Below are 20,882 nucleotides of genomic sequence, written 5' to 3' on the forward strand. Positions count from 1 at the left end.
AAAACAAATAAACTGTTTTTATCGAAGATCAAGTGTTAAATTTGAGAGATTAGTGCAATTTGCTAAAGCAGGACCTAAGGCTGATGCACCTTAATCACCAATTTAATTGTAGCTTTTTAAATATTGAAGTAAAAATATATAGTTAATTAATTATTTAGAAGGTAAAAATGAAGAAATAATATGAAATAATAAGATATGAATTAATAAATAAATAAATAATAAAAGCAAATGTTGAAAATAAAAAAAATGAGTTAAAGTAAGAAAGATATAAGTAAAATAAAAAGAAAAAGAAAAATTAAAAAAGCTAAATTAAAAGGAGTTAATATGTTTTAAATTCAAATTAAAAACTAAAATTATAACAATCTAAAACAAATAAATTGTTTTTACCTAATATCAAGTGTCAAATTTGAAAGATTAGTGCAATTTGATAAAGCAAAACCTAGGCCTGAGGCACCTTTTGCACCTATTTGATTGGAGCTTTTTAAATTTTAAAGAAAAAATATAAAGTTAATTAGTTTTTTAGAAGGAAAAAAAGATGAAATAATAAAATATGAATTAATAAATAAATAATAAAAGCAAATGTTTAAAATAAAAGAATGAGTTAAATTAAGAATGAAGTAAAAAATGAATAAGTACAATAGAAAAAATAATTAAATAAAGAGCAAGTAAACTAGTTAAAAGAATTTTTTTGTTTTAAATTAATTTTCATAACTAAAAGTATCACAATCTAAAATAAATAAACTGTGCTTACAAAAGATTAAGTGTCAAATTTGAGAGATTAGCGCAATTTGCTAAAGGGGAACCTAAGCCTGATGCACCTGTTGCACCAATTTAATTAATCCTTTTTATATATTGAAGAAAAAATATATAGTTAATTAATTATTTAGAAGGAAATAATGTTGAAAAAATGAAATAATAAGATATAAACTATAAAAAAAAGCAAAGGTTAAAAATAAAAAAATGATTTAAATTAAGAAAGATATTAATAAAAAAACATAAATACAATAAAAATGAAAAATAAATTAAATAAAAAGTTAATAAAAAAATTAAAAGAGTTGTATTGTGTTAAATTCAAATTAAGAACTAAAAATATCACAATTCAAAACAAAATAAACTCTTTTTACTAAAGATTAAGTGTCAAATTTGAGAGATTAGTGCAATTTGCTAATGCAGAACCTAAGCATGATGCACCTTAATCGCCAATTTTATTACTGCTTTTTAAATATTGAAGAAAAAATAAATAGTTAATTAGTTATTTAGAAGGGTAAAATGAAGAAAAAATATGAAAAAATAAGATGTGAATTTAGAAATAATAAAAGTAAATAAAAATAAAATGAAAAATAAATTAAATAAAAACTAATAAACAAATTAAAAGAATTATGCTGTTTTAAATTCATTTTTATTAACTAAAGATATCATAATCCAAAACAAGTAAACTGTTTTTACTTAAGACTAAGTGTCAAATTTGAGAGATTAGTGCAATTTTGTAAACCAAAACCTAAACCTGATGCATCTGTTGCACCAATTTAATTTTCACTTTTTAAATATTAAAGACAACATGAATAATTAATTTATTTAGAAAAAATGAATGATGTAAGAATATGAAATAATTAGAAATGAATTATAAAAGCAAAGATTTGAAATTAAAAAATGAGTTAAATTAAGAAATAATAAATAAAACACAATTAAAATCAAAAAAGAAAAATAAATTAAATAAAAAGCTAATAAACAAATTCAAAGAGTTATATTGTTTTCAATTGATTTTCATAACTAAAAAATTATAATCCAAAACAAATAAACTGTTTTTACAAAAGATTAAGTGCCAAATTTGAGAGATAAGTGCAATTTGCTAAAGCTGAACCTAAGCATAAGGCACCTTAATCACCAATTTAATTAGTCCTTTTTAAATATTGTAGAAAAAATAGATCGTTAATTATTTATTTAGAAGGAAAAAATGACACAAAAAAATGAAATAATAAGAAATAAATAAATAAATAAATAATAAAAAAAAAAGTTCAAAATAAAGAATAAGTTAAATTTGGAAAAAAAAAACACAATTAAAATCAAAAAAAACAAAAGAAAAGTAAATAAAAAGCTAATAAAAAAATTAAAAGAGTTATTTTATTTTAAATTTAAATTTAAAACATCACAATCCAAAATAAATAAACATTTTTTACTAAAGATTAAGTATCAAATTTGAGAGATTAGTGCAATTTGCTAAAGCAGAACCTAAGCTTGATACACCTATTCCATAAATTTTATTGCAACTTTTTAAAAATTGAAGAAAAAATAATTAATTCGATTTTTAGATGGAAAAAATGTGAAAAAATATAATATAATTAAAAATGAATTATAAAAGCAAAGGTTGAAAATACAAATTGAGTTAAATTAAGAAAGATAGAAGAAAAATATAAGTACAATAAAAAGAAAATTAAAAATAAATAAAATAAAAAGCTAATTAAAAAATTAAAAGAGTTTTTATTTCTTTAAATTCATGTTTAAAAATAAAAATATTATAATCCAAAACAAATAAACTTATTTTATCAATTAAATGTTTTAGAAAGAAAAAATGAATAAAAAATTGATAATAAATTAAAATATTTTAAGTGAAAATAAAATTAAAATAACGAAAAAAATATTTGTATTAATAAAATTAATTAATATAAGTGATAATTTTTATTCGTCAAATAATATTTAAATAAACTGAAAATTAAATAGATAGGAAATTTTAATAATAAAAATAATAATATTTATAATTTAAATGTACATCAGGTCAATATCGAGAACCTAGTGAGATTATAGTGAAGAGTTTAAAAACTTTTAATATTAGTAAATATAAATTTAAAGTATTTTGATAAAAATATAAATAATTACTTCTTCTAATTTGTAATATTTTTTAATCTATTATATCATTTATTTCTTTTTACAAAAATATTTAATAGGAATTTTTTTATGAATATTTAATTAATTATTAGTGGATTGGCAAAATTAAAAAAAATTATTAGTATTACAGAAATGTAAAATTTTTAATATGAAAATATATCTATCTAATATATAGAAAAAAGTGCCTTCTATCCCAGAAAAAAATAAAAAAAATATTTTATTCCTCCGGCCCCAACATTTTCTTGTTATGTCGATTTTCGGTCAAAAAAAACATTGCCCATTATTATTATTATTATTATTATTATTATTATTATTATTATTATTCATTCGTTCATTCACTTATTTAAGATATATGGGACTAATCTTATTACCGTCTTGTCTTATTGCTGGCTTATTACCCAAAAATGCATGTAAGAAGAATGAAACTATGAACTTATTACTATCTTATTGCCAACTTATTTCCCATATAAAAAGGAAAGAAAGAAAGCTTAATTACTTCTTTTTTAATTTGATTTAAACTTTCTTGTTCTTTATAATCAATTCGAATGAGGAGATATCCCTATTAAGGAATTTAGCAGAATTAATTAATTAATTGGCTGGTAAAATAACTAGGCTGGGTTAGGGGAAAGATTTCAAATTAAATCAAAATTAGTTAATTAATTAATTATAAGGGAACTGGCTAACTAATAACAACTATTTAGTTCCATTTTAATAGAGATATATATATATGCACAAACATGATGACTGATGAAGACACTGATGACATATAATTATTAACGTAGGATGGGAAGCGATAAAGGATCTTTGTTGTAGGTTAACCAGAAAGAGTAATCGATTTTATAGAGAAAATTAAGAGTCATAATTAGTATTATATTGAGGATTATAATATAGATGAAGAGGATAATGAACTTGCCTAAATAAACTTTAAACCCATATTAGTAACAAATAGATTATTAAAATAAAAAAATAATTATCAACAATTAACATAATTAATAATAGAATTAGCATTAACAGTAGCAATAACAGTAACTCATTAAAATAAGAAGAAGTAGAGCTACTTACAAGTAATGATAAATATTATAACTTGATCAAGCTATGAGAGTATTTTAAGCAGCCTTTAAATAAGTTAGAATAATTAAGAACGCGTAAAAGGAGTATTCATAGAAGTAGTAATAGTAATAGCAATAGAAATAGTAGCATAGGTAGTAGCAGTAGCATGAGTAATAGTTTTTCTTCTAGTATGGGTCATTCCACGTCTTTTTCTGTGGTACTATCATTATAAGCTTATGAAGAACTTAAATAGTTAATTGATAAATAAAGGCTATACATCGAGTAGAAAATTGATTAGTCAAATGCATAAGTAATCAAAGAATTGGCGTTGTTTGATAGTAATAAAAACTCCAGTGATGATAGTAGTAAAAAATAATCGAAAAAATTAATGAAATGGTTGCTAATGAAGGCATTTTCGAGTATCCTGAATTAAGGAAAGCTCTATAAAGAGAAGGACATTAAGACTAGGGCATTCTTACTACTTTTGTAAATAACAAACATTATATTGACACTCTGATTGAGATTTTCAAGCCAAAGAATGTTGCTGCTTCTTCTTATTATGTATAATAGTAATAGACTTAGACCCGTTAATAATATTAGCAAAATCAACAAAATCAATAGACTTACGATTAAGCATTCAACTAAATGTATTGCTACATGTATTTATGTTAAAGGCTTCAAACTGAATAATTGTCTGATCTACTTTATTTATGTATTTATGTTTTATTTTAAGTTTTATGTTTTATAGTTAAATAAATATACTATTGAAATAAAGTAAATTTGCACTTACATGAAGAGAATAATTAGATTATTTTAAGTAAGTGATATAACATTTACATAATTTCTATTAGAACAATTAGACATATGATTTCACTTTTAATTAATTCGGTTGAAGAGAACATTCTTTATCATCTTTGCTCTTAAATTAATTTACAATTTAAAAGTGAGGATGTTTTACATTTACTTTATCGGAATTTAGTGAGTTTGAATTAAATCTGTTTACTTCTTTTATGTGATTGAATTTAATCAAATTTTTTAATTAGTATTTGCATGCATCACATTAAAAATTCATTTTAAAATCAATCAATTTATAAAAAGTAACAACAACAAGAATCATTTTTAATGTTTTATGCAAAAAAATTATTTTCTATCTATCTTTCTGACTTAAATTTTTTCTATTCAAATATATTAATTATTCTATTCAAAGATGATATTAATTTAAGAATTAAAAAAAGTGTTGTTGATGCAAATGAGGGTTGAGTTAGTTATTGTATATAAAAGTAATTGAATCTTATAAAAATAATTTTATGAATAAAAAAAAAATATATATTTGTGTAAAAATTAAATATTTTTTTAAAATTTACTGAAAATAAAATATAATTAATTAGTAAGTAAGTATACAGCCTTACCAGAATCTTCAGCTACAACTGTTTTTGAAAAGTTCAGATTATTCGTGAATTATTTTATCTTATTATATTATTTTGACTTGTTTACCTTACATGTGCCAATTTCCTAACTTAATTAAAGGCAATGCTTTTATAAGTTTTTATAAAAAATTTAATAAAATCATTACATTAATCACTATGGTTTTCTGTTAAAAATTATGTTTTAACTATTGTGTACTCACCTTCTTCTCCAAAATCCAAAACTACAAAAGGTGAAGAACATGGAAATAGAAACTCAGCTTCTAAATCAGGATAATAAGGCGCCTAAGATTAGAAAGCATCATTTATTGTATGGCAAAATGAATTTAGAGTTTTCAGATGTGCTAATAATATTTTTTTAGAATTTGAAGATTTTTATTCTAATACCAAATTATCCTAAATCAAATATCTTTTAAAATACAAGCCTTTATCATTTTGCTTGAATTCACTACTTTTTAGAAATAATATCAGTAAAAAACATTCAAATTTTCTTATGTGGAGATATTTAAGCTAATGGAATAAGTGAAATATCATACAGTAAAGATTTTTAATATAATATTTTCAAACCGACTTGTTTAGATGCTAACGTTTTTGAGATTAGCACCTTTTATACGATTAATTGAATTTAGAATATTTTAACTTGCTGATTTTAGTTTGATTTTCTTTTTAGAAGAACTTGAAAAGTTTATGGATTCTAGCCTATTTTTATTTTAAAGTTTCTTTAAAATATTTTCAAATTACAAAAGCAAGCCAGCTCATAAAAAAATAAAAAATATATATTTAGCTTGAATAACTTTATTCATTTTAAATATCATCCAATCATATAAATATTTTAATAATAATCACTGAAATAATATGAATTTTTAGGTGGTGGTGGTGGAAATTGCGTGGTTTTTATGTCATTTAAATAAAATTTAACATAAGATTCAGAATCTAGCTATTTTCCTTTAGAAACAAATCTAGATACAATTATTTTCTAAATTAAGAATTATGTTTGGTTTTAATTATATGTGTGTTGCTACTTTTTAGAAAGTAGCATGCTGCTTACTAAAATGAATTAAATTAATTTACATTCATCAAAATAAATAAAACATTTCCTTTTTGTCTATGCATATTCAACTTAAGCTCAGCACGTTATTTGTATAATGCACTATTATAAGTAACCAAAATGCAGTGAAATTCAGTATTTAAAACATTTGTACTTTAAATATGCAAGAAATAAACAATCAATATGTAATGTACTACTATATTCTATATGTGAGTAGGTAAAAATATTTATATTATATCATCTTAATGTATTAAATTTTACATTTTTAAATTATTTACTTTCTCTTGCTTAATTGTTTTGATCATTTCTTCAATATACATGCACATATTCCTCAGTTGAATCCGTTGATGGATTCAGGGCAATTTAAAATGCTTCTTCTATCAAATATTACTTATAGGATGGCATTTATCCTTCTTAAAATATCTAAACATCCCCCCTCATTTTATTATTTATATATCTTTGTTTCTCTAAATTTTGTTTACCTCTTTGATGCTGGGGAATTGGCTAAATTAAAAATTAAATAATATTCCGCAGAAAAAAAGAAGGCAAATCTGCAAATTTTATTAAAAAAAAATCCAAATCCCAAAACAGATAGATTCTTTTTTATTTTAGTGAATGAGCCACTCTTAAATATTCTATCAAGTATCACCAATTTTTTCTTAGGAGTTTTGAAATTAATAATAAATATAAAGAAAGATTGGATAAGAGCTACTAAAAAGCATAGCAAAAGAAGTAGTAAACTAATAGAAGAAAGTAAATTTTAAAAGTGTGTACACTCTAAAGCAACTAAATGTCTTTGCATGTCTTATTTGAATAGTCCAATACCATCAAAGAACAAAAAGAAACCATTTATATAGAAGAAGAGCAAGAAAGTACTTTCTACCACCAGAAACATTTCTTCGACCTCTATCATAACTTTAATGGAGAGTTGGTAGTAGGTAAGATTAAAATTGATGCTTAATTGCTAAAAAGGCCTCACTGCATAGAATTCACAAATTAACTTAGAGATATTGCTGCAACAATGCACTAGAATTTAGATTTGGTTTGTGATGATATTATTAGGACTGATATTGTTTATAATTCTAAGATTTCACTAGCTAAAACTATCAAATACTTAGTTAGAAAGGGAGGTAGGGTTGGATACAGTTCACTTATTAATGCATTAAACGCTAGCCATAGCAGTGATATCCGCTCTGAGATCATCTATGCTTTAGGCTATAAAATAAAAAATGAGAATGAGTTAGTAGAAGAGAGGATTGTTTAAATAATCAAAGGATTTATTAATGACGATATTAGTGCAGGCGCAAGAAGTTTCTTAGATATTCAGATACGAAATAAGCTTGATACTGTTAGCAGTAATTCTTGGAGAATGTGTTATGGTAAAATAAAAGTATCAGCTAATCATCCTAGAAAAGGTCCGGAAGCAGTTATTACAAAAACTAAGTAAAAAGTTAAAGTTAGCTATAAAAATAATCAATCAGAGGAAGCAACTATTCAAATACTAAATTTGGCTGACGCTTTAAAGAATAGAAATAAAAAAATAAAAATAAATTACAATACTGAGAATCTGCCTACTGTCCCCGATAAGGGTGGTGACAATAGATCATTTTTTAGGGGTACTTATGTCAATGTAAAGAATCTCCACGGAATAGCAATGAATAAAGGGACATTATTAGCTGATGATAAAGACGTATATCTGGTAAGTAAATTCATAAGCAGCAGCTCGAAGTGGTTTGCTTCTGATATAAATGATTTTTTAAATGGTAATACTATGTTTGGTATTTTCATAACTGATCGCCTGATTTCATCTATATTTTGTAAAATTTCAAAACAGTAATAGCTGTGTAATGGAGCAATAGACAAGTTAATGGTTTGCGTTAACACTCTTGATGATGTTAAAAAAAGAGTCTTAGGTTCATCAGACTCATCAAAAATTGCTGCAAACATAGCAAGTTGTGAAGGTTTAGCTAAGCAATGGTATTCCAGTGAGCCATATATAGTAAAAAATATTGCTGACAAGCTTTTTAGAGATGGGTTTGAATAGGTAAAGACAGGTTGGTTTAGCTGGGAATATGTTTACTATCCTTTTAAAATCAATGAAATAATATCGTCTGAAATATCTGAAATGAGGCTTGATGCGGTTCAGGCCATGTACAATTGCGCAATAAGAGATAAAAGAGTCTTAACAAAAGAGAGACTCAAACAAATGCAACTCTGCTTAAATGATTCGGATGCTAAGTTTCGGGGATTAATAACAAAAACTTTATGTCTGATTGACAATGAGCACATAAATTACAAAGCCTTATTTTTATTAAATGTATCTGAACTAGAGCGTAATATAAATACTGAAATTGCAGTTGCTTACATATATAACCAAACAAAAGATACTAAAAGATGTAAAGAGCTATTTGGTGATGAAACAATAAGGCTAAGGCTTAGTAAATTACTATAGCATACTTCTTTGGATAACTAAACCAAAGCAAATTGTTGTGAGATTATTAATACTTACCTTGAACATGCTTTTAGTTAAGGGCTGAGTAATGAGGAGCTCAAAATTTACAAAGATATTATTGAAAATACAGGCACGAACAAAGAACTCAGAACTGAAGTTTTAAGGTCTATACTACTGACTGCAGAAAAAGCCAAGGACTTACCTGGGCAAATAGTCAATGCTTTGGTTAATATTATAGACAATTTTGATGAAAAGACTGCAAACTTGGTCGTTATAACTCTCGGGAAGGTTTGTGAAAATACACCTGTAATAAATCTTGATAAATTGTCCATCAAGCTATTGGATGACCAAGTAGTAGTTGGTCAAAAAGGAGATATCGCATTCGAGCAGCGTTCTAAGGATAACCTTGCCTCTCCATCTATTTCATCACTTGCCAGCAAGATTTTTGTTGATTCTCTATAAAAAGATGGCCAAATCGCAGAAAGAGGACTTGCTCATCTTGTATCTGCTCTTGACAGCAATGATAAACAGACAAGAATTTTATCAGCAAAAGCCTTATATATAGTAACAAGTCATAAAGCAATAAGCGATTCTCTTTTAATAAGAATAAGGGATTATATTGAAGATAAGGTAGCTGATGTTTCGACTTATACTCTTCTAGCTTATTCTAAAGGTTTAAATAGGCTAGTACATAATAAAATTTCTATTTTTCCCAGTCATATTTAATTTTTATCCAAAGTGTATGCTTTTGAAAATCTAAGACTGGGAGAGCAAGATTTCACTAAGCAGGTAAATGATAATGTTTTATCAGTATTACTGCATACAGCTGATCAATAGGAGTTTGATGAAAGCGCCTTTAGTATTTTTGATCATATTTTGTTTGCTGATGAAGGTAATCAAACAAAAGCTGTTAAGATACTTGATAAGTATACTTCTAGTAAGTAAATAATACCAACGAATACTATTGCAGCTCTTGAAAATGTACTTGGTATACCTGAAGTATGTGATATGGCACTTAAAGTACTTGAAAATGTTATTCAGAGTGGCTAAAGAGTTAGCGAAAGGACTTTATACATATTTAGGGATAACCTTTATTTAGCAGTAGATGCATATTTAAGATTAAAATCATTTAAACTTTTGGACATTGCTGATCATAACTAGGATTTACCTGATGAATTATTTGAAAATTTAGAATTGCAAAGAGCTGGTAGCGTTATTGCAAATCATTTAATTGATAAGGAAGAAGCTATTTTTTACTTAAAGATCAAAACTGGTGAAGGGCAAAAACTGCCTATTGATACTTTGAAAGCCCTTAGTTTTGAGTTAACAAACAAACAAACTTTATCGATTTTAAGCAACATATCAAAAAACAAGCAGGTTATACCTGATTACTTGATAGATAAATTAATACTAGAATTTGATTCAAAATAAAAACAAAATCAAATAATTGAAATTTTTGCTAGTATTGCAAAAAATAATCAAAATATTCCAAGCAAGCTTTTTGCAAAATTAGAAAAAGTTTTAGATAATGAGTTTATTTCTGATCAAATATTATCAATTTTTGCCCTACAAGGGTAAAAAGGTGAAAAGCTATCAAAAAATGTCATAAGTAGGATATGTAATACAATTTTAATTATTAATAATGAACCAATTAAACAAGAATTATTATCTACTATTAGTTCTATTATAGAACAAAACTTGTTTGACATCTATCTTATAAAAAAAGTACTAATTCATGGAATTACACAAGAAAATAAGAATATTATTGAAAGTAGCATAAATGGATTTAGAAGCTTTGCTAAGTACATAGAATTAGATCAAGAATGTATAAATACTCTTGTAAAAAAGGCTGCTAGAGAAAATTCTGATGAATATATTAAAAAAAGTATTTATTAAATATTAGATTCTTGTAAGTTAGATAGTGCTCAGAAACACAAACTGGAACTAGCTAACTTAGATTTCAACAGTGGTAGTAAATTTTTAGATTAAATATCCAAACTTTCAAAACAATCTCCCTTACTAGAACAGAATTTTAAGCAATTAAATTTCATTATTGATAATCAACCTGATTTACAATTCTAAGTAATACATATTTTAATTGAGTGCTTAAACAAAGAAGATATTTCTGATGAATTAATGAACAGTGTAGCAATTTTATCTGCTAGTACTACGTCAAATGAAATAAAGGGGAAATGCTATCATTTAGTAAATCGAATTGCTGTAACTGGTAGAAAATTAAATGATAAAATAATATCATTATTAGTAGGTGAAGAAAGTAGAGAATTAGCAGAATCTACTTTAGAGCTAGTTGCTAGAAATCAGGAAATTTCATTTCAAGCAAGCCTATAGTTAAGGATTGATAGCATAAAACCTTCAATTAGTTCAAAAGATTTAAATTAACTACTTTATGATATTGATCAAGAAATGAGAAAAGGTTTTGAGTTAACTGATTTTAATATACAAAAACTGTAAATGATTCAACTTTTTAAACAAAAAAGTGAAGATTATTCTAATCTATAAAAACTTTTTAGTATATTTGCATATATTTTAATGAAACAGCCTAAATATTGTTCTAATAAAACAATTGTTTCTGCTATAGAACAAGGAATTTTATCTAAAAAAGTAAGTAGCAATATTATCAACGTGTATAAAAAAATTATCAGAGAAAGGAGTTACTTAAATTTAGATAGGGTAATCGATACGCTGGCTGATTTATTACAAGAGGGTAACGAAACTGAAAAATTGAATTTAGCAATACTCGGCTGTATAAGTAGTGCTGCAAAAGTAGCTAAGATATCAGAAAAATGTCTATCCGTTTTAGAAAGTAATATAGATAGTTTTGATGAAAATATTAGGAGTATGTCATTTAGAGGATTAAGGGCTGCTGACGATAAAGGTTATAAGTCAGAAATATTTAAAATATGGTGTAATAATGTTATTAGTAATTTGGAACTTAGTATTAAGACTGAAGTTACACCTGATCTAGAATTACTTGATATTTTAGCTTCATTAAAATACATAGATTTCAATAAACTAGCTTAAACGCCTCAATTTGAATGGAAGAGAGAGCTATTGCTTTCTGATTTACTAGCAAGATTTAAAGTAAGTGAAGGAGAGAAATTTATCTTTTATAAAAATTGGCTAGATATTGAACAAAGCAAATAGTTTCAAAAAGGAAAATCAGAAGAAATACTTAAAGCTCTTATAAGTAACGAATATAATGACAATCTATCATTTGCACAGCTGTGCGATATAATAAGACTTTTAGTAAATATTGATTTTGAAACTGCAAATAATATACTATAAAATAGTACTAACCGTTACACAAATCTAAAACAAAAGTGGATAGAAGGGTTACTATTAAAGCACCTACATCAAGAAATAAGTAACAACTATTTAGAAAAACTCGCTTTAAATATTTGTAATAAATTCAATACTGCAATAGTTGATAAATTACTAAATTCCATATCTGTTATAGGAAATCTAAGAGAATTTGAAATTTTTTTGGATTTTGCTGAAGCTAATTAAATCAAAATTTCTGATATAAACATACAAAATTCAAGTGTTAATAAATTGAAAAGATCACTAGAGATAAAACTTTTATGTAATCAAATTCAAGTTCCTGCCGACCGATATAAATTAACTAATATACTTGATAGCCTTTTAGAAACAGGATGGACTTTTGACCAATTAAAAGCAATATTTATTAATCTTAAATCTTTAAATACCATAGAGCGAGTCTTCAAAGAACAAAAGCTTATTTCTATAATTGAAATTTTACATCAATATAAGATTTCCAAGACTAATCATGAGAAAGTTTTAACTGCGCTAAGTTGTAAACCAGAGGATTGGTTAAAAGAAATAAATAAGATTGCCATAGTAAATAATTTTCAAACAATAGGCAAGGTAAAGAATAGCACTGAACTAGTAGAGGAATTAAAAAGTAGAAATTTATCCAACAAATCAATATAAAAGTTAATTGATGATAATTTACTTAGTTTAATAGAAAAAATTAAAAGCTCTAAATTAGAAAGTAGAATTGACTTAAATTCGGATTTAGTTTCTAAGATTTCAAATTCAATTTAAGATTTAGTAAGAGAGGCCAATCAAATAAATACAAGACATTTAAAACGATGTAAATCTGGATTGATTATAGACTGGGACAAATCTGATATAGCATTATGGTCTAGTATTGTTAAATCTAATCCTGATTATTTTTTAGATTCTAATTTTCTTATTGAAGTACTTGCAGTAATTAAAAGAGCAAATTTCTTAGAAACGGGTTTTAATATGACAGATAGCCAAATTTTGAGTTGTTTGGTTGTGTTATTTGCTACTCAAGGTCAGGGAAGGCTATTGCAAGTAGCTACAGGTGAAGGTAAATCCACAATTGTTAGCGTGCTTGCTATTATCAACGGGTTAAAAGGTAAGAAAGTAGATATTATTACTAGTTCACCAGTACTTGCTGAGCGGGATGCTAAGGAAAAAACCGGATTATATAAGATATTTAGATTAAGTTGTGCTGATAATAATGACAAATCAGTTTATATTAAAGGAGCTAAAGATTGCTATAAAAAAGATATAGTGTATGGCGAAGCAGCACAATTCTAGTTTGATAGTCTAAGAGATGAATATAGCTTACTTGATACACTGGCTAATAGGAAATGTGAAGTAGCAATTGTTGATGAAGTAGACAGTATGCTTATTGATGATAGTTCTAAGATTGCTAGACTTAGTTCTACTATTGCTGGTATGGATCAGCTATAGCCAGTATATCATTTTCTATGGCAAAGGCTACTCTCTATGCAAGAAAAGGTTGTTGAAATTGATGGTAAGATGTATTTCTTATATGGTAAAATCAGCTATGACCAAGATAAGATTATATTAGAATATGCAGATAAAAAAGGAGAAATCATATAAGTCCCTGACCTAAAAAATTATGTTAAATCTAATAAAGATATAAGCAATATAGGCCAATCTATAGAGGGGGAAATCGAAACATATCTTAAAAAGCATTTAGAAGAGTACATAAAAGAATTATTTGACCAGAATGTTATAAAAATACCCAGTAATTTTAAAGAGTTTGTAGAAAAACAAACATCTAAATGGATAAATAATGCTATTGTAGCCTTTAACTATCAAGAGAATGTGCATTATGTAATAAATGAAGGGACAATAAGACCTGTAGATTATAACAGTACTGGAATTGTCCAAAGTTCTACTAATTGGAGCGATGGTCTACATTAGTTTTTACAGATTAAGCATGCTCTAAAAATGACTTCAGAGACTTTTACAACGAATTTCTTGTCAAGTATGGGGTACTTTAAAAGATATGGTAGTAATTTATTTGGTCTTACTGGTACTCTTGGGTCTAAGAAAGCAAAAGAAGTATTGTCAAAGGTTTATAATGTTGATCTTATCAATGTCCCTAGCCTACGTCAAAAATAGTACCTTGAGTTATGTACTGTAGTTGCTGCTAATTAAACTAAGTGGCTTAATGAAATCTGTTCTTCTGCAATAAATGAAGCAAATAAGGAAAGAGGAACTCTAATTATTTGCGAAGCGATAGAGCATACCAAAATTATAGCAGATAAGCTTAAATCAGAGTATAGAGCAGGAGCAATAAAGCTTTACACAATGAATAATATGAACCAGGAAAGAGAAATAGAAAAAATTAATCCTGGAGAAATAATAATTGCAACAAATCTCGCAGGGCGAGGAACTGATATCAAAACTGATGAAATTGAAAAGAATGGTGGTATGCATGTAATTGTAACCTTTATGCCATCTAATCAGCGTGTTGAAGAGCAAGCATTTGGTAGGACTGCAAGACAAGGTAAACGTGGTACTGGTTAGATGATATTAAATGCTGTTAGCTTAATGGAATATGGAGAATCTATTCCACAAACAGCTAAATAACTAAGGAATAGCTTTGAAGCAAACGTATTGGATGAGTTTTAAAAGAATGAATTAGCAAAAATAGAGATAAAAGATAAATTGTTTAATATGTTTTGTTCATTACTAAATAAAATACGTCAAGACATTAGAGAAGAGAGAGGAGCTTGGAGCAAATTTAAAGATAGTGTTAAAGATATAGTAACTAGCGTTATGCCATCGGTATACGAGATTAATCTTCTATCAGCTATTGAAGAATAATGGTCTATGTTTTTACGTAAACTAGATGATGACACAATTCCAATTAAAAATGCAGAGAAAGAATATAAAAAATTTTTCACACAAATTGAAAAAGATTATTAAAGTAAAAACGTAATAAAAAATCCTTATTACCATATTGCTATAGCTAATGATTTAGTTATTAATGATTCTTCACTGGATGATAAATATAATCAGGCAATGAATCACTTCGATCAAGCAATTAAACTTGATAAACACTAAAGTGCTGCTGCATTTGCAGGTAAAGCGTGGTTGTTGTTAAAAGGTAAAGAAAAATTTTGGACCACAAATGATCAAAGCATAAATTATAAATAACAAGCTCTTATAGAATTTGATAAAGCCTTAGGTGTTTTAAATGATGAAATGGCATCACTGAATGCTATTCAATGTATACTATAACAGAATAACACAGATATTAAAAGTGATTTATCTAAGTAGCTAATCCAAAAGGCAAATATTTTAGGTACTTACTCAAGTAGTTTACAAAATGCTGTTTCTACAATTAAGAAATCACAACGGTTAATAAATATAACTGGTATAAGAAACTACCAAAATGAGGATGAATACATTGAGAGAGTGAATGGTAATAACTCTACTTTGGAGAAATGTACTGATTATAATACTGAAATTTCTAAAGTAACAACTTCTTATTAGGGTATTGAAAGAAACAGTGAAGGAAAAGCAAACCAAAAACTAGATGATCATAATGAGTTTGAGGTGGTATTTAATGATCTGACTATAAGAAAAGATATGGGCACTATAGATCAAGCTATTGAAACCATATCAATAGCCTTTTCTAAGCCGGGAAAATTTTTAAAATTTTAAACTCTAGATTCAAAAAGATATAAGAGCATCAGTATTAATTTAAGAGAAATTAATGCAGAAAGACTAAAATCTATGCTAAATCCTGATATTGAAATCAAGGGAGTAACTAAAGAAGTGGCAATAGCTCAACTGGAAGATAAAAGCAATTTTTTTCATAGGTATTTTATATTTGAGAGTTGGTAACTTGATTCTTGTAAGGTTAATTTAATTATTACACTAGATAATGAACCAATCTAAACTCAGAATAATCTATAGGCAAGAGAGGCCATAAAAATTATTAAGAATTGCAAAAATGATAACTTACGTTTTAATCTGACTTTTGTTAATGTGAATGAAATCTCGAAATGTTTAGGAAAAGAAGTATTATAAAATACAGTTTTAGACATTGAATTTCCAGGATTAAACTCAAGCACTGCTAAAACTAAACTTAGCGAAATAATAATATCTAAAAATCTTAGTCTCGAAATAACAGGCAGGAAAGAGGAACTGGCAGCAGCAATTAGTCAACCCAAAATTAAACTTGTGTAATTTTTCAATTAAGAAAAGAATGCTAACGAAACAGTATATGTTCATGAAGCAAAGAAAAGAATCAGCCAAATTAAAGAAAGTAGTTTTAATATAAAACTCGAAAATTTGAATAGCTCTACTGTAAATAGCATTATAGACTTGTGCCAAAATGCGAGTTTTAGCATTACTTTTATTGCAATAAACCCTGGAGCAAGCTTAAAAGGATTAGATGAAGGGCAAATAAATGTAAGCTTTAATAACTTAGGTGAATTTGAAGCAACTAAGCTTATCTCAAATTTAAGAAAAGAAAATATTGATTTTAGTTTAGCATTTAAACATCTAAATATTAAGTAGGTATATAAGATAATCAAACAAGCATCATTGGACCAAGAAAATATTGAAATTAGTAAAGTAAAAACTTTGAATGGTTTATTCATGGATGAAACTAAACCAATCGTGGAGTTATAGGAATTTGCTGCAAGAGGTATTGAATATTTACTGGAAATTAATGAAAAAAGATTTATTCCTTGGTGGAGTGTTGCAACAGTTGGAGCTCTTGCTGGTATTTAGATGGCAGTAGGCGGTTTGTTGACAGCAACAGGATTTGGGGCTACTGTTGGAATGGGCTTATTAACTGAAGGAGCAGCAGATATATTTACTGCTTATAGGGCTTACAGTACAAGGCAATTTACTTGGTCAGACTATATGAAACAGAAAGCAGTAAGTTTGGTCATATCCGCTGTATCTATGGGGTATTAAGTAGCTAAAGATGCAGGTAAAGGAGTTAAAAATTTAGTAGTAGGAGTAGGAGAAGAGGTATTAGAACAGGCTGGTACCAAGGTTGTTACCAATTGTAAAACAATAGGTAATACTTTGATAAAAAGTGGAAAAAATTTGAAAAGCTTGGCATTTAAGCAGGTGGGGGTTGAAACTGGTTAAGCAGCAATGAGAGAAGGACTTAATAAAGCTGCCGATTCTTTGTCTCACTTTGCATTGGAACAGTTCAAACCACAAATATCAGAATCAATACAAAATAAAGTTAATACTAAGTTCTGCCAGTCAAATTTAATGAGTTTGGTGCGCAAGATGTATGCATTAGATAATATAAGTAAATCACAAAACCTTAGAGGAAAAATTGATAGAATAGTGGCTGAAACTATCAGTCCAGAACATAAATTTTGCCGTAAGTAGTGGGATTCAATTGGTGGCCCATTGTGTAAAGGTATTTTGTCAGATCAAAAGATGTTAGGTAGTCCATTTAGTATGGGGATAAGGATATTAGGTACTTTGAACGGTATGCATCAGATTGTATTTATCATTGACAATGTGCATGACCAGCTAGTAAAAAAACTCTCTCAAATTGATAAAGAAACCTTATAAATAGCTTAACTTATACACAAATATTGTCAAATAGAACAAAAAGATGCTAGAGAAATTGTTGATATACTAAAAAAAGAAGGTATTATATAGATCGAGGAAGAATAAAATACCACAAGCTGGCTAGAATAAAGCTACCATCATTTAAGTAACGCTACTTAAAATGAATTAAGTACTCTAACTTTTTACCTTGAATAAATAAACCCTTTAACTTTTGAAACTAACACAGAAGAGTACAGGAGTTATAAAATGCCAAAAACTAGCCTTGATAAGGTGAATTTTGGTAATTACAATCAATATAAAAGTAAGATATTTAATTTTTGTTAATTATTACATATGGGTATTGTATCTGTAGAAGTAAATGATTTGAGTCAAATAAAGAAATCTGTATCAGATGCGATTACTGAACAAATAATTAGGATTACAGAAGGACAATTAATTTCACCTTGGAGTAGTTATGGCATGGGAGCTCTTACTACTGCTATATCAAAAAGAGCTCAACATTATCTATTTGTAAATAAAGAACAAAATACAGATAGTCAAAACAAATAAATGCAGGATGATAAAGATAGGTACGACTAACTGGAACAAAAGAAAAAAAATGGTGAATTCCTTAGCGAAAAAGAGAAGGAATTTTTAAATAACTATGACCCATATAATACAATTTCTAAACAGATTAATTACAATGCCAAAGATTACACCATTGCATACAGCCAGTGTGAAATTATACATTATGCTGAGCAAAAGGCTAAGAATAGGGCCAATAATAAAGAGGTTACTGAAGAAGTAAAAAATCATGCTAAAGCAGTATAGAAAGATAAACCTGCAGATTTAGCAGATATGTTTTCTATGGCTGCTCAAAACAACATAGACCTAAAATTAGTTGATGATCCGAATTACCAACTAAGTGAGGAAGATATAGCAAAAGGTACAAAAGTTGTTGTTTTTAGTAAAGGAAGTAAAAATAATGAAGGAAACGACAGTGTTGGACATTATCAATTATTAGGTTCAGATGGCAAATTAGTTGATATTATAACTAATGGAGAAAATGACTGTGGGTATGCTGTTTTTTCACAATTAACAGGCAAATCAGTTGATGCACTTCGTAATGAGACTGCTCAAGGAATAGAAGCAAATTGTGAGAGCTTCTCTAGGACTATAGAAGCTCAAACCTGGGTTAAAGATCATTATCCTAGAGAGGCTAATAGCTTACTGTTTGTAGGGGCTGGATTTTCTGATGATGATAAAAATTCTGTTTTATAAATCGCAAAACTAATTTAGTAAGGTGTTGATATTGCTAAAGAAAAAGTAAGTGATGCTGTTAAGATTCTTGCTAAGCAAGTCGCTGATGTTTGGGAATGGGCAAAAAATAATAAAATGCTAATTTTAGATGTGAGCTTGACTGTTCTTTGTATTGCTTTTCCTGCATCTGCTCCTTTGAAAATGATTAGCTATGGTCTTTCGGCAATAAAATTGATTAAAACAGTTAAAGATGGATATGATAATTATAAAAATGGAGAAAGTGTTGGCAATGAGATAGGAATTGTAGCTGATATTGCACTTGATGCAGCATGCAAAATCTTTCCTGCATGTTTAGTAGCAAAAGCAGGAAGTCTTGGTGTAAAGACTTTTAAACTATAAGGAACAGTAAAGCGAGGATATGAAAAATATAAAGGAGGAGATAGCATAACTTCAGAAATTTTTGAAGGACTATTTTTAACTATCTAAATAGCTGGAAGGATCATTGATATATACAATAATGTTTAAAAAAAAAATGTAAATTGGAATAAAGGTAAGGATATACCTCCAAAAGATAGTTAAACTGTTTCATAATAGGAAATAGATAAATTTAATAAAGAAATCTAAGATAAAGTCAATAAAAATCGGGAAAAAAACAACTTGCCAAGCAAGTAAGCACAAAAAATGACTAAGGAATAATATGCAAAATTTAAATCAATGAATGAAGATATTTAATTAAAATATAAAAAGCATATATTAGTACAAGAAGAGTTAAAAATCACAATGGAAGAGTATAAAAAGTTACCTCAAGAAACTATTAACAATGGTACTCATATGATAACTGATAAATTTAGTGGCAAAACTTATTACTATAATCAAAATAACGGAGTACTTGCAGTGGTGGGTTCAGATGGCAATGTCGTAACTTGCTATAAGCCTTAGTCTGGAAACTTCGAAGAAATTTTTGTTAAAATTATTAAAAACTACGAAAGTAAGAATCTCTCTATTAATATTCATAAAGAAGTTAAAACCAATTTTCCTAATAATAGCTCTTCCAGCAATCTTTCTACACAAATTGCTGCTATGAATTAGCTGAGTAATCGTTTAGAAATCGAAAGCTGCGCTTAAAAAAGTAATAAAAAAGAGGAAACCAATAATAGCAAATGATTATGGATTACAAAAGAAAAATACAATAAATTAAATGATATAACTAAGCAGTTAATTATAATTGAGAAAATATATATTAAAAATTTATTTTTTTTGAAATCGAATTTTAACACATTAGTAACTTTTATTTATTGAATTATTAATATTGTTATTGCATATTTACTCTTGCTTTCTGTATAATATCCCTACTTTTTACTTAATTAACTATTTTTATTCCTTATCAGTCAAATATCAATAAATCAAAATAGTTAGAACGAAGATAATTTAAGATAGTGTATTGCAATAACCCTATACTTTTACAAGTTTTACTAAGCCTTTTCGCTTATCTCCTAATATTTTTAAAACTCAATATCTATCAAATTTTTTTTTTTAATTTATTTTGGTGAGATTAGTAAAGATATTCAAATGATTTGGCATTGAGAGAAATTTATCAGTGCAATTTATACTTTTAGAAATCAAAAAGTGATTGTATTTGCTAATAAATTCGAGCTTCTGAAGGTCAATTTGGGATCTAAAGGTGTTTAGCTTGAACTATTTATAAAAGTGCAAATTTTTTTTTTACTTGTGTATAATAATATAAAACTACATTATTTAGATAATAGATCTGTAGTAGAACGTAGCATTGGGTTAGAAATATTTTTAATAGGTGAGAGTCTAAAGAAATTTTAGTGGGTAGAAAATGCCATAGCTTATGAAGCATTGTCATTTAGCTGCTTTTGTTAAATTTGTAAGTTTA

The 20,882-nt window shown here is 26.9% G+C and overlaps 5 protein-coding genes across 5 annotated transcripts in view; 2 read left to right on the plus strand and 3 right to left on the minus strand. All coding sequences in view use genetic code 6, as the record gives it.

The window, feature by feature from the left end:
* Positions 1–2,913, minus strand: part of TTHERM_000790459 (tetratricopeptide repeat protein) — a gene marked incomplete at both ends in the record, with an annotated part of 9,264 nt that extends 6,351 nt beyond the window's left edge. The window contains 8 exons of the mRNA XM_012800608.1: positions 388–477; positions 752–841; positions 1,125–1,214; positions 1,447–1,536; positions 1,810–1,899; positions 2,178–2,267; positions 2,768–2,817; positions 2,875–2,913. Coding sequence (XP_012656062.1) covers positions 388–477; positions 752–841; positions 1,125–1,214; positions 1,447–1,536; positions 1,810–1,899; positions 2,178–2,267; positions 2,768–2,817; positions 2,875–2,913 — 629 coding nt within the window. The remainder of the gene's footprint in view (positions 1–387; positions 478–751; positions 842–1,124; positions 1,215–1,446; positions 1,537–1,809; positions 1,900–2,177; positions 2,268–2,767; positions 2,818–2,874) is intronic.
* A 707-nt stretch (positions 2,914–3,620) lies between these two features.
* On the plus strand, positions 3,621–3,954 carry TTHERM_00790460 (hypothetical protein; the record flags this gene model as incomplete). Its single annotated transcript, XM_001026144.2, has 2 exons — positions 3,621–3,821; positions 3,883–3,954. 2 exons carry the CDS (start codon positions 3,621–3,623, stop codon positions 3,952–3,954), a joined length of 273 nt encoding a protein of 90 aa, XP_001026144.2.
* A 174-nt stretch (positions 3,955–4,128) lies between these two features.
* Positions 4,129–4,797, minus strand: TTHERM_000790464 (transmembrane protein, putative; the record flags this gene model as incomplete). Its single annotated transcript, XM_012800609.1, has 1 exon — positions 4,129–4,797. The coding sequence occupies one exon, from the start codon at positions 4,795–4,797 to the stop codon at positions 4,129–4,131; it is 669 nt and encodes a 222-aa protein (XP_012656063.1).
* Positions 4,798–5,375: 578 nt separating this feature from the next.
* On the minus strand, positions 5,376–5,891 carry TTHERM_000790469 (hypothetical protein; the record flags this gene model as incomplete). Its single annotated transcript, XM_012800610.1, has 2 exons — positions 5,376–5,449; positions 5,507–5,891. 2 exons carry the CDS (start codon positions 5,889–5,891, stop codon positions 5,376–5,378), a joined length of 459 nt encoding a protein of 152 aa, XP_012656064.1.
* Positions 5,892–7,195: 1,304 nt separating this feature from the next.
* TTHERM_00790480 (helicase carboxy-terminal domain protein) lies at positions 7,196–20,146 on the plus strand (the record flags this gene model as incomplete). The annotated part of the gene is made up of 1 exon (XM_001026146.2): positions 7,196–20,146. The coding sequence occupies one exon, from the start codon at positions 7,196–7,198 to the stop codon at positions 20,144–20,146; it is 12,951 nt and encodes a 4,316-aa protein (XP_001026146.2).
* Between the last annotated feature and the right edge of the window lie 736 nt (positions 20,147–20,882).

Source organism: Tetrahymena thermophila (genome assembly GCF_000189635.1).
Source record: "Tetrahymena thermophila SB210 genomic scaffold scf_8254047, whole genome shotgun sequence".
NCBI classification, from domain to species: Eukaryota; Ciliophora; class Oligohymenophorea; order Hymenostomatida; family Tetrahymenidae; genus Tetrahymena; species Tetrahymena thermophila.